The following is a 14056-nucleotide window of genomic DNA, read 5'->3' as shown; positions in this document are numbered from 1 at the left end:
TCGAGCGTCATTACTCATTAGTGAATTAAAAAAGGTCACATTCATTGTCAATTGCTAGCTATCATATTAGCACCTGTCACTTAGATCGTCGACCAACCCGAACACTCAATTGAGGTATGTTATGTTAACTTCGATAGTAAATATTTGACATGCTGCTCAGCTCTTTGTCTCAATTAAGGATTCCATACTCGTATATGTAAATGAGTTTATCTGTAATAGTTATGAAACTATTAGACTCGACTAATATCTATAAAAAAAAATATTTTCACTATTGCCATCCGATTTAATCATTAAAATTCTACAACATAACGTATTTTGACTCATCTACTCAAATCATATTACACTATCAAAAGACATACAAATTAAATAACAAATCTCAGTAACTAGCTAGCTAATCAACACATAAATTTACATCTCACAAAATATATTGGAGTCTCCTAACAAATATCTTCATGTTATATTGGATTTGACATTAAACAATCAATAATGTTTCACCTAAAAGTTTTCACCTAATAAGAAATGGAAGCTTCTTCCATCCACCTTTCATATCTTTTATTATTGTTATTACTTTAGCGGTGTGATATCATACACTTTTTTCTGTACACAATTTTCTTCTTCTACAATTTCTTTTTCTAATTTAGAAAAAGGGCATGCCACTTATTTTCTTTTTCTTTTAAACTGATGATATTGGTTGAAATTAAATAAAAAAGACAAAAAAAAATTAATTAATTAAAATATGATGTACTTGTCACAACTCACAAGGTGGTGACTTCTCTTTTTCAAAGTATACTATTGCATACAGAAAATATAGTGAGGGAAATGTAGGAATGAACTAGAGAGAGACAGAGAAGGAGGAGGAGAAGAAGAAGAAGACTACTGGAAAACGGCAGAAGATCACCGCTTCAGATCTGCTTTATCTGCGTCTCTTTACCCAATTCAATTCATTACTGTTCAATGCAAAGCCTCTGAAAATAGGAACTCCATTTTCTCTACTGAGTTTTTACTCACTCAGTCAACTCAGTGCCACACTTCTCTCTCTCCCTCTCCCTCTCTCTTTTTCTGATTCATTGTGGTCTAGATTTTAAAACTCATATTGGGTATTTTCGATTTTGAGAAAAGTTTTGATCTTTGATCTTTGCTGGGCACCTGTGATCTTTAACGTTAATGGTAGCTTTCGCCGGCGCTCATTGGAGCTCCGGTGAGTCGCTGAGGAAGCTCCGGTGAGTGTTGGGGGATTGGGTGAACAAAATGTGTATCTGAGAGCTAAAAGAATTTGAAAATGTTTAAGTCGGCGCGATGGCGGAGCGAAAAGAACAAGATCAGGGTTGTGTTCAAGCTGCAGTTTTATGCAACTCAGGTACTGCCTCAGGGAACTCCTCTGAATTTCCATATTTTAACTGAATTTGTAGAAAAATATTAAAGAAGAAACAGTGTGCTTTTTTCTCCCATTCTTGGAAATGAACGTTGAATTGCAGAAATTGTGTCTTTTCTGGGGTTGTAGCCTAGCCTTTGTGTACATTTTCTTGAAAAGATTGCTTTTTTTTTTTTTTTTTTTTTGTTCACCTGCTATAATTAATATCTGTGTAACCAAACCCAAATATGGAATTAAAGAACAATTGTTATTGGTATGGTGTCGCAGGTAACAGGGGATGCATTGATGATATCTGTGGTTCCAGCTGATGTTGGGAAGCCAACATTGAAATTAGAAAAGGCTGTAGTTCACAATGGGAGCTGTTACTGGGAGAATGCAGTTTATGAAACAGTGAAATTCAATAGAGACCAAAAATCTGGGAAGATCCATGAGAGAATCTATAACTTTGTTGTGGGAACTGTATGTGTAATTGTTCAAGTCTGCATTTACATACTTTGCTTCCTTTCGAGTGACTTTAGATGTTTAAATCTCCGGTGGATGTACTTTGTAGGGGTCCTTGAAAGCCGGAGTTGTTGGAGAGGCTTCCATTGATCTTTCGAGTTATGCAGAGGCAACCAAGGTTTCCTATGTGTCCCTTCCCCTCAAAAATTCGAAATCCGGGGCCATATTGCATGTAAATCCCTCTTCTTGCTCCTTCTAATCACTGAAATTATATGCATTTCTTCGCTTGTTATAATCTGATCAATGGTTTGGTATTGAGCTCTTATTTAGGTATCGATAAAGAGGGTTCAGGATTCTACAGTCCAGAGGTGCTGGTTAATTTCAAAATCTCGATGCTGCTGTTTCTTTAGGAATTCGATTTGAGTGTTTAATCCTGAATCCCGTTTTTCTTCTCTCTGTTTATTCAGTACCATTGTAGAAAGTGAACATGCAAAACTTAACCTTCAGGATAGGACGTTTAAGCCTCAATTTAGCAATGTGGATATGGACGACGGAGGTCTTAAAACCAATTCTGTTGATGTAAGTTCTCGTTTCGTGTAGCAGAATGCTTGCTGTACTGTTTTCTAATTCGCCTTTTCTCATAGAACTCGTTGCCTTTGTCAGGAAACTCCATTAAATAAGACTGTTTCTCATGTTCCCACATTGAATGGACGAACAGAATCTAGTGAATCTGATACTACTTTGTCGAGTTCTGAAAGCAGCCTTGGGCTTGATACACCTCGAGAAGTTGAAATGAAAAAGAGTAATGTTCATGAGAACGGGGTTAGCTCCTTATCTTCTCTGAATAATGGCTTGGTGCCACCGAGACCAGTTACTGATGTGCCAGTAATTCAAGATCATCAAAAGTCACAATGGGAGTGGTTAGGAGGTTCCGTTCTTGAGGTAAGTACAGATGGCTCGTTAAACAATCCTACAGAAGCCCTTCTTGAAGCATCAGAAAATGATTCGGATGTCGTTGAAAAGCTTAGATCAGAGCTCACTGCTTTGGCAAGACAGGCAGATTTGTCTGAGTTGGAGCTTCAGACTCTACGTAAGCAAATCGTGAAGGAGAACAAAAGAGCACAAGATCTTTCGAGAGAAACTGTTAACCTCAAAGAGGAACGGGACAAGCTCAAAGAAGAATGTGAAAAACTTAAAGCCTCTCAGAGAGATAAAGATAAGAAGTTATGTCCTGACAGCAAGGATGTTCAAGATATTGTCGATGAACTTAGACAAGAACTGAATTATCAGAAGGAAATTAATGCGAATCTTCAGATACAACTGCAGAAGACTCAAGAGTCAAATTCAGAGCTGATTCTTGCTGTCCATGACCTAGATGAAATGTTGGAGCAGAAGAATAAGGAGATCATGAATCTTTCGATGATATGTGATGATGCTGTAAACTTGCGAGTTGCAAACTCAAAACACAACATTACTGATCATGAAGATGAAGAGCAAAAGGCGCTGGAGCAGCTTGTCAGAGGGCACAGTGATGCTAAAGACGTATTCTTGCTGGAGCAAAAGATCATGGACATCCAACGCGAAATTAACATCTGCAGAAGAGATAAAGATGAGTTGGAGATGCAGATGGAACAGCTTGCGCTGGACTATGAGATCCTGAAGCAGGAAAACCATGAAATGCATTATAAATTGGAGCAAAGCCAGCTGCAAGAACAGCTGAAAATGCAGTATGAGTGTTCATCTTCGTATGCCACAGTGAATGAACTTGAAGGACAGATAGATGGCTTAGAGGACGAACTAAAGAAGCAGTCTAAGGAATTCTCAGATTCACTGGTCACCATTAATAAACTTGAAGCACAGATAGAGGGCTTAGAGGATGAACTAAAGAAGCAGTCTAAGGAATTCTCAGATTCATTGCTCACTATTACTAAACTTGAAGCTTATGCTAAGAGCTTGGAGGAAGAACTGGAAATTCAAGCACAAGGATTCGAAACTGATCTGGAAGCTCTGACCCTTGCTAAAGTAGAACAAGAGAAAAGAGCTATATGTGCTGAAGAAGAGTTGAGAAAGACACGGTGGCAAAATGCTAACACTGCAGAGCGGCTTCAGATGGAATTTAAGAGGCTGTCCCACCAAATGGCATCATCATTTGAGGCTAACGAGAAAATTGCTACTAAAGCATTGACTGAAGCAAATGAACTTCGTCTACAGAAAAGGCATCTAGAAGAGATGCTTCAAAAATCTTCCGAGGAGCTCCAGTCAGTGAGAGAGCACTATGAAGCAATGCTGCATGAACTTCCCTACCAAGTAATTATGATGTTGGGGTCAGAAATTAATGAAGAATCCATGCAGCTTGAGAACGTAGAGAAGTGTACTGAGAACCTCTCCGAGCAAATGTTAATGCTTAAAGCTGAGATTGAAAAGCTAGTAGCAGACACGAAGGTCCTCCCCGAGTATGCAAAGAAGTGTGAAAGTTTGACAGCTGAGTTGGAAAACACAAGGAAATCAATGAAGGAGATGGAATTGATGCTAGAACAAGGCAATGGTGAAAGAACTGAGCTGGAAAATCGACTAGCTTCAGTGCAAAAAGAAGCAGAGGAGTCTCTTAAAGAAAAGGAGACACTCGTACGGAAACTCCAAGAGGAGATGGATGTGCTTAGAATTGAATGTAGTGAATTGAGGAGTTCTCTATTTGAAGATGAGTTGGAGAAAGAGAGGTTGAGGAAGCATATGTTGCATTTGAAAGGTGATCTAAAGAAGAAAGATGATGCATTAAGTAGTTTGGATATGAATCTCAAGGATGCAAACAACAGGGCGAAGACTGTGGCTAGTCTAAAAGAGAAAATCAAGTTGCTTGAGGTAAATTTACACCCGTTCTTGTTTCACTTTATATGTTTCAATCTTGATCAAAATCTATGTTTAAATGAATGGTTCGTCATATTTGATATACAGTCTTCACAAATTTCAATAGTTAAAATATGCTATCGGGTATATTGAAAATTGTTTCTGGTGACAAACAGGACCAGATCACGCTCAAGGAAAATGCTCTTGAAACCTCATGTAATGCATTTTTGGAAACGGAGAAAGATCTTCAGACTAAAATTGAAGAACTCAGTCAGAATACTGCAAGGTCTTGTAAACTCCCATCTGCAAAGGTCAGTATTTAGGAAATTAATATTGTTCCCTAGTACCAGAGTTTTAATCTCAAACTCTGAATTTGTTTGCAAATAATCAATGTTCTAAAATTTAATTTTTTGACAGACAATTTAGCTGACAGTTAAATGTGCAATGCAGGTAGCTACAGAGGCCCTCAGTGTGAATTCTGGAACTACTGAACAAGTAAAGAGGTACGTTGTGCTTGAACTACTTGTCACAAAATGAAATTTTATTCTATGAATCATTTCGTTCTCATGCATTTCACCTTCTGGAGTTCTTCTGAGCAATATTTTATGCATTTTCTACAGTTCTAGCAGTTTATCAGACGAAGAAATGAAAGCATCCGTCTCTAGTGCCAAAGACACAGACAAATTATTGAATGAAGTAGCATTACTAAAGGAGAAGAACACGTCAATGGAAGGTGAGTTGAAGGAAATGCAACAGAGATACTCGGAAATAAGTCTCAAGTTTGCAGAGGTAGAGGGCGAAAGACAGCAGCTCGTGATGAAACTACGCAACCGTAAGAATGCACAAAAGAGCCTCGCTCTAAGCAGTCAGGCGCCTTTGCTTTAGAAAAATCCAGATGTGAATTTGTTTATTAAAGAAATAAAACTTGAAAGAAGAAGAAGAAGATTGATTGTATATATTGATGAATATGTTGGCTATTTCATCTTTTCCCCCATAGGATATACATATGCAATACAAAATGAGAGTAGTTTCAATTCTTAGGTTAATACATGCACCCATGTCTCCACATTTTTGTGTAATATTGTTTCATCTTCTTATTGTAAGAACAATAAGTGTTGTATCATTTTAGTTTTCTATGCATATATTCTTTTCATCTTTAAGCCAATATATTCTCTATCCTTCTGTATAGAAAGTTGAGCACTTGATACTTGATAGAGGAGATAGATCAAAACTGAGGTAAAAATGGAAACTTTTTGAGTAAATTAAAGTTTGATGTTACAAGTATTTCCTCTGTGAAATTTACAAGTGTGGCAAGAAATTCCTGAAGGTGGAGGAGTAATTAATAGTTACAGTTTACAATTAACCAGTCCAAACACTGTGACAATAATAGCCATAATCAGTGACTGATCAATCTGGGGCTCCACAACCAAGCTCAGTACATCTTCACCAAAGGCCAAACCTTGAGATGATTGCTTCTGTTTCACCTGAGAATTGGAACATTATTAATAAGCTAGCAAAGAAAAGTTATGATGTTTGATTTTTGGTGTGATGAATGGAAGAAAACCTTAAAAACTTAATTGTGGTAAAATAAATGGAGAAATTAAATTAACTAACCTCTGCAACTGTGTTGCCAGTGCTGTGGTCAACAATCTTGAAAGCAGATTTTCCATCTGATTTCTTCAACATGTAAGAGTTCCCATGGATGATCTTATCACAACTACCCACCCCAACATTACAAGTCAAGTCTCGTTTCAAGAATCTGCAACTCCTTCTCACTTGAAACCATGGCCTCCCCTTCAATAATCCACTACTGCTGTTCCATTTGTATCCGTTCCAGCGACCGAAAATTCTTAGTTTCTGAGAGGCAATTGATAAATAAATTTAGACTTTAAGATCAGTACAGTAAAAACTAACAGTACTGGTTTTTTGCTCCAAATACAATACATATATACTAACAGTTAATAATAATTACCTGTTTTTGAATGGAAAAGAGGACCTGGCCATGCAAATCCATGAGATAAACCTTGGTGCTGTTCTTTTCTTGATAATTATCAACTCTGAAAACGATTTCTCCTTTGGAATTATAGGCGGTGCAACCATTGCCATGGAAAACCAAGGATTTCATCCATATCGTAAGTGTTTCTCTTTTTGAAGTCACGTAGTTAGAACAAGAATTGGAAGATGATGAAGATATCTGAGGATGGATTTTAGCCGCCATTGAATTGAAATAGCTAGCAAGCAAGCAGATTGAATTGAAGACGAATTGAAGCGGCGGGCAAGGGTATATATAATAATACACGTACAGTAAGAAAACAGACAAAATTGAAAAAAATGAAGATAAAAACAGAAAGGGACAGACAAAAAGAGAGCATAGAAAGACGCAGGAAAGTGGAAAACATTTGACTTGCAACGATGGTTTGAGTGGAATTTGACGACAACCAATTCCTACTTTTCTCAGTTATGCTAGTGGCTGTTCTTTATCTATTTTATTTAATTTTTACACGTACCACTCCCTAAACTTTATGTATTAATTTAAGTGGAATTGACAATAAGGTTTTCATGGTTAATTACTTCATTTATTATTATTTCTTGCAAACCCATTTCAACTTGTCAACCTAATCATTCAAAACTGCAACCCGGCCTAATCAGAATTGGATAATCTGCAAACTTAATAAGCTTTGCATGCACGCATGCATGTTTTATGGTTTGCATGTGAATTTTTTAAAAAAAAATTATAAAGAAAATGATATTTAAAAGTTATATACTTATACGCATGTGAATAATGGAAGTTGTGGAGTATATATATAAATAATGACATGTAATATTAGATGCATGATTGATAAGAATACATATATAATCGTGTGGTAGTAATGCATCATACTTGTTTTCAAGTTATATATATACATTTGTGGCATCTGATAACTAATTGTCCCCACTTAATATAAATGTTTGATTAACTTTTTAGACTTTGAATTATCATATATAGATCAACTTTTTATATATTAATTAATGTTATGTGTGTATATATAGATCAACTTTTTAGACTTTGAATTATCATTTTTAGTTGTAAGAAAATTATCTTTGTAATAAACAAACAATCAGAAAAAGAAAAGTGAGAACAAATTAAAGTTGGTGTATGTGATGTCATACTATACACTCATATATATATATATATATATATATATATATATATATATATATATATATATATTCAAGATAATCATTGGCATTATTTTAATTAGCAATGTATGTTAATGTTAATTAATGTGTATATATATTATATATACTAATTAATACTTCTGTGTAACCGGAATTAGACCCCATTTCATCAATTAGGTGGTAATGTTCGGATATTATAAATAAATGCTTTTTAAAATTGCATGATCATTTTTTAGAGTTGGGAATATATAGTATGAAATAATTAATTTTATGCCACCTTGGTTTCCTTCTCCGTGACCGGTTACTGTTATAATAATAATAATAATAATAATAATAATAATAATAATAATAATAATAATATTATTATTATTATTATTATTATTATTATTATTATTATTATTATTATTATTATTATTAGTAGTAGTAGTAGTAATATTAAACCAAGTTGTTAGTTAATTGGTTAAAAATAATGGAAGTAATTATAGGTGCAGTACATGGCCGTGATGTTAGCTTTACATGGAGCATTAATTCCTTAATTTTAGCATTTGAGTTATCTTATCTAGTATAAATAGTCTTTGTATTCAAGCTTTTATCATCAATCAAGTGAAGTAATAAACATTTACTTCTATTCCTCTCTCTCTCTTCTCAATATATAAATATAATATATAGATATATTATATTTAATATATATTATAGATATATTATATTATATTTAATATATATTATATTAAATATATTATATTTAATATATCTAACATTTGGTATCAGAGCCAGTCAACCTTTCAACCCCGAGATATTTTCCGTAGTGAAATATGGCTGCAAATTTCAATATTGTATGGACGGGTCCCAAATTGGACGGGAACCTCGATTACAATTATTGGCAAATTATGATGTCCACACATTTGCAAGCTCAAAATCTTTGGAGCTTTGTTGATCCCGGTCTACCCGAAGGAGCTGATGCAGGCGCTATACGACGAGATAAATTGGCCTTGGGTCAGATTCACCAAGGTGTTCATTATTCCATTTTTGGGCAATTAGCTCGTGCTCAAACAGCAAAACAAGCTTGGGACATCTTAAAGGTGTCACACAAAGGAGTTGATCGGGCGCAGAAGTCTAAGTTGCAGTCGTTGAGAAGGTTGTACGATAATTGTGAGATGACCTCTACAGAAACAGTAGATGCGTATTTCACTCGTCTTATTGATATGGTGAATAAGATGAGGCTATATGGAGATACGATTGAAGATGGTGTAGTGGTTGAAAAAGTTCTTCGAACTATGCCGATGAAGTATGACCATGTGGTGGCTTCGATCACAGAGTCACACAAAACCGAGCTCTTATCAATTGCAGAGCTGAAAGGTATGGTAGAAAGTCATATTGACAGGATTGCGTCAAAATCGGAACCACTAGCAGAAGAAGCTTTGAAGAGCCAAGTCACCCTTAATGTGACTGGCACTAATCAAAGAGGTGGAGGATCTGGTAGAGGTCGTGGAAGAGGAAGAGGAGGTTCTAGTGGAAGAGGTCGTGGTAACTTCAACCAAGGAGGAGGACGTGGTAACTCCAACCAAGGAAGAGGTGGAGGTAATACCAAACAAGGTAAATTTCCATTTCATTGCTACAATTGTGGCAAGTATGGGCACAAGATTGCGGATTATTGGTATAATGAGGACAACAATCGTGGAAATCAAGCAAACATTGCTGAAAATACTGCTGAAAAGTTTGGTGAGAGTTCTGAAACTTTACTTTTAGCCAGCGATAGTTTTTCTGCAGATAAGAACATATGGTTCTTGGATACTGGGTGTAGTAACCATATGTGTGGGAAGAAAGAATTGTTTTCCGAACTAGATGAATCAGTCCAGTCTGAAGTAACGTTTGGTAATAAGTCAAAGGTGCCAATTTTGGGAAAAGGTAAAATCTCTATCCAGTTGAAGGATGGTACTCACAATTTTATATCCGATGTGTTCTATGTTCCTGAACTACACCAAAATTTGTTGAGTTTGGGTCAGTTGTCAGAAAAAGGATATAAGATACATATTGCTCAAGGGTGTTGTACCATTGAAGATGCTAAAGGAGTTTTGATTGCAAAGGTAAATATGTCCCAAAATCGACTATTTCATTTGAAAATTAAGCATACTCTCCTTGCTTGCTTTAATTCTGAAGTTTGTGATGATAATTGGTTATGGCATATGCGATTTGGGCATTTCCATTTCTCTAGATTAAACTATCTTGCGAGAAAGGAACGTGTTTCTGATTTACCTATTGTGAATGTCCCTGATCGTATTTGTGAGATTTGTGTGATTGGGAAGAAGCATAGAGATCCCTTTTCCATGGGCAAGTCAAGGAGAGCTACAAAACAGTTGGAGATTATTCACTCAGACCTATGTTCGTTGGAGGTTACCTCACATGGAGGTTGTAAGTACTTTATTACTTTCATTGATGATTTCAGTAGGAAAACATGGGTTTACTTTCTGAAGCAAAAGTCTGAAGCATGTGATGTTTTCAAACAATTTAAGGTTTTTGTTGAAAAGCAAAGTGGTTATGAAATTAAAATATGGAGAACTAATAGAGGTACAGAATATATTGCCTGTGATGATTTTCTGAAGAAGAAGGGTATTCAGCATCAAATGACAGCTAGATACACTCCACAACAAAACGGAGTGGCTGAGAGGAAGAATCGGTCTATCATGGATATGGTAAGGTGCATGTTGAAATCCAAGAATCTGCATAAGCCTTTTTGGGCAGAAGCTGTTGCTTGTGCTGTCTATGTGTTGAATAGGTGTCCAACTAAAAGTGTCCGTGATAAGACACCTGAAGAAGCTTGGAGTGGGAAAAAACCCTCTATCAAATATCTCAAGGTTTTTGGATGTTTGGCATATGCACATGTGCCAGATCCATTGAGAAAGAAGTTGGATGATAAAGGTGAGAAATGCATATTCATTGGTTATAGTGACGCTTCAAAGGCTTATAAACTATACAATCCTGAAACTAAAAAGGTTGTTATAAGTCGTGATGTCACTTTTGATGAATATGGTGCTTGGGATTGGTTAGCTAAAGATGAAAGTTCAGTTGTTATTCCTGCTGTTGAAAATATTGTTGAAGAGCAACCGATTCCAGATAATGTCCAGTCTCCTTCACAGCCAGAGTCGTCAGTTCGACGATCTCAGCGCGAGCGCCACTTACCAGCTCGCTTGCAAGATTATGTTTTGGGTCATGATAATGACTTGTCGGATGAAGAGATTATTCAATTTGCTCTTTTTGCAGATTGTGACCCTTTATCCATTGAGGAGGCTGCTACAGAAATTCATTGGCTTAAGGCGATGGATGAGGAGATTCGTGCCATTGAAAAGAGTGGTACCTGTGAGTTAACAGATTTACCTCCTAGGAAGAAGCCGATTGGAGTAAAGTGGGTTTATAGAACGAAATACAAGTCAGTATATCCATCTTGAAGACGGAGACATTTCTTAAATTGAAGAAAGAGATATTGGGATGACCAGTATATCCAACTTGGTTTAAAGGAGGCAATGTTATAATAATAATAATAATAATAATAATAATAATAATAATAATAATAATAATAATATTATTATTATTATTATTATTATTATTATTATTATTATTATTATTATTATTATTATTATTATTATTAAACCAAGTTGTTAGTTAATTGGTTAAAAATAATGGGAGTAATTATAGGTGCAGTACATGGCCATGATGTTAGCTTTACATGGAGCATTAATTCCTTAATTTTAGCATTTGAGTTATCTTATCTAGTATAAATAGTCTTTGTATTCAAGCTTTTATCATCAATCAAGTGAAGTAATAAACATTTACTTCTATTCCTCTCTCTCTCTTCTCAATATATAAATAATATATAGATATATTATATTTAATATATATTATAGATATATTATATTATATTTAATATATATTATATTTAATATATCTAATAGTTACCGTTTGCCGATCGCCGATCCTTTTTTACCTGCAAAAACCGTTTGCCGATCGCCGATCACTTTTTTACCTGAAATTTTGCTGGGTGGTCGGATCCCTAATGACATGTGATAGCAGGTCATTAATTGATTTTTGAGCTTCATTGCATCAAAATGAATTGTTGATAGTCTAATTGCACCTTTAAAAAATTTAATGGGCTAATTGACTTTTCAGCTAAAGTTTAATGACCTATTTGACTCTTTTCTCTTTATATTATATATGACCACATAGCTAGCTAGGTCGAGTTTGCATAGAAATAATGTTAGAAATTTGTGAGAATAATATATAACATGTAGTGCTCAGAGGTTAGAGTTGAAATTGGTGATTTTCAAATATGAGAATTATAATCTATCAATTCAACAATTCTTTTCGGAACCAATAATTACACTTTCTCTTTCTCTCTATATATATATAGAGAGAGAGAGGGAGAACGTACCAAATTAAAATCCAGCACTATTGCTTGTTACGTGGCATTTGGGGGAAGTTGTGCCTATCAAGAACTACTATACTGCATGTGATCTCAGGCTTATCAACAACAATATATATAATTAATACATACAAATACTAGAGTCTCATGGGTTCATGTTAATGCAGAAGAAGAATTAAATACCACAAGCGATGAGATAAACAATTAATAAAATGTATGTAAAATAATAATAAAATAAAGAATATGTGTGGATAATTATATATATATATATATATTAGTAGTGCATGGTGACGCATGCATGGATGGACACCAAGCTAGAATGAAGAGTCATTGTCGAAATTGAGTTGCGCCACTTATAAATTGCGTTTCATCTGAAGAATTTTATATCCATAATAATAAACAAATATATCATGTGGACTATATATATGCAGGTAGGTTTTAATATTAGGGGATTATTAGGTATAACTCCACTAATTAAGCTATTATAGGTTGTAATGAAAAAGGTGAAAAGGCATTAATCCATTCATGGCTGCCTTTACTTACATCCATTGGTTGAATTCTTGTTTCTTAAATTAACTAGTGCTGTGCCCTACCTTTAACTTTAAGTGGTGGACTTAGATTAATTGAGTTTTACTATTTTATTTTTAAAAATCTTTGATCGTTTCCATGTAGGAAAGCATTTAGTTAATTAGTTAAACTATAAGTGTAAAATATAAAGTATGAACATTAATGTTTGATAGTTGACACTATTATTGAACGATCAACACGTTAAACGGTCCAAACAATTTATTTCAAATATTAAATAATTTATTTACGGAAATATTAAATGGATCGAACAGCAAGCGTTGCATGAGGAAACAAAGAGATGATGCCAAAAAGGTTTGGTTGGAATTGAATGAGGATATATTCTTGGGGTGAAAAACAGAGAAAAAGTTGGAAGCTAGCAAAGCATATATAGGAATAGGATGACATGCAAGCTAAGCAAAAGAAATTTATGAGGATGGGAATGGACATTTTCAATGTTTTGCACCCAACCTAATATTCCGCCTTTATTACCAACGGGAAAAGCTTTAATAAATTTAAAGAAAAATTCCCAAATTCAGCACTCAGCATATTGTTTCAACTTTCCCTCCCTTACATTCTCAGAAGTCAGAACAAACCAAAAATAATAATATTCATTTTTTTTAAAAAAAAAATAGTATTTCGAGCATAAAATATACCATTAGTGGCATGGCATTTTTTTTATACAATTAGGAAGACTTCAACCTACTTGACCAAATTCTAAACGAAAATTATATTTGTATTAAATATTTTCAATTACTATTTGTAACATGCAATACATGTTACAAATTTTTACATTCTGAGTTAATAAGATATACTAGAATAAGAGGTAGTTAAAACAGTTGTTGTAACAGATTTGAAGTATGTCTTTATTGTAGTGGAAACTTTGTTGTGACATCTACTCTAACAAGCTCACTCTTTTGAAGACAACTAATGGCTAAGGATAAATGAGTCTTTCACTCAACCACACCCCAGGTTACAAGCTCTCACCCTGATCTAGTACATGTATAGACAACATTATTACTTGTTTTGACAGCCAAACATTATTGAAGAAAAAAGGCATGAACAGGTGGGGGCAAAGATTCCTTATTGTCTCCTTGACAAATTGAGGTTGAAAAAATGCTCCCACTCTCCAATCAAAGGTAAAAGGAGGTTGAAAATAATAACACTCTGTTTACACTACGCTAACAGTTTAATTTATGGTGGGAGTGAATTACATATTTAAATATAATATAATATTAAAATAAATAAAAATAAAGTTTATA

The 14056-nt window shown here is 34.6% G+C and overlaps 2 protein-coding genes across 2 annotated transcripts; one reads left to right on the top strand and one right to left on the bottom strand.

The window, feature by feature from the left end:
- Positions 1-788: 788 nt before the first annotated feature.
- LOC109152816 (flagellar attachment zone protein 1-like) lies at positions 789-5810 on the top strand. Its single transcript, XM_019300472.1, has 9 exons — positions 789-1357; positions 1640-1831; positions 1923-2045; positions 2144-2181; positions 2281-2392; positions 2477-4672; positions 4834-4968; positions 5108-5160; positions 5278-5810. Exons 1-9 carry the CDS (start codon positions 1280-1282, stop codon positions 5540-5542), a joined length of 3192 nt encoding a protein of 1063 aa, XP_019156017.1. The 5' UTR covers positions 789-1279; the 3' UTR covers positions 5543-5810.
- A 79-nt stretch (positions 5811-5889) lies between these two features.
- Positions 5890-6925, bottom strand: LOC109152825 (protein LURP-one-related 11-like). The gene is made up of 3 exons (XM_019300483.1): positions 6630-6925; positions 6272-6514; positions 5890-6141 (listed from the first exon to the last, which is right to left on the bottom strand). Exons 1-3 carry the CDS (start codon positions 6873-6875, stop codon positions 6004-6006), a joined length of 627 nt encoding a protein of 208 aa, XP_019156028.1. The 5' UTR covers positions 6876-6925; the 3' UTR covers positions 5890-6003.
- Positions 6926-14056: the final 7131 nt, after the last annotated feature.

This window comes from Ipomoea nil, unplaced genomic scaffold (assembly GCF_001879475.1).
Source record: "Ipomoea nil cultivar Tokyo-kokei standard unplaced genomic scaffold, Asagao_1.1 scaffold2480, whole genome shotgun sequence".
Taxonomy (NCBI): Eukaryota; Viridiplantae; Streptophyta; class Magnoliopsida; order Solanales; family Convolvulaceae; genus Ipomoea; species Ipomoea nil.
The sequence above is the reverse complement of the archived record's forward strand: the minus strand, read 5'-3'. Positions and strand labels throughout refer to the sequence as shown.

What these genes read in the sequence shown, in the direction of transcription:
- LOC109152825 (XM_019300483.1), bottom strand. Translation starts at nt 6,875, where the DNA reads ATGGCGGCTAAAATCCATCCTCAGATATCTTCATCATCTTCCAATTCT. An exon ending in TCTTTTCCATTCAAAAACAG is followed by an intron (nt 6,515 to 6,629) that starts GTAATTATTATT and finishes ATTGCCTCTCAG; the next exon opens with AAACTAAGAATTTTCGGTCG. An exon ending in CTGGCAACACAGTTGCAGAG is followed by an intron (nt 6,142 to 6,271) that starts GTTAGTTAATTT and finishes TCCAATTCTCAG; the next exon opens with GTGAAACAGAAGCAATCATC.
- LOC109152816 (XM_019300472.1), top strand. Translation starts at nt 1,280, where the DNA reads ATGTTTAAGTCGGCGCGATGGCGGAGCGAAAAGAACAAGATCAGGGTT. An exon ending in TGCAGTTTTATGCAACTCAG is followed by an intron (nt 1,358 to 1,639) that starts GTACTGCCTCAG and finishes ATGGTGTCGCAG; the next exon opens with GTAACAGGGGATGCATTGAT. An exon ending in GTAAACTCCCATCTGCAAAG is followed by an intron (nt 4,969 to 5,107) that starts GTCAGTATTTAG and finishes TGTGCAATGCAG; the next exon opens with GTAGCTACAGAGGCCCTCAG.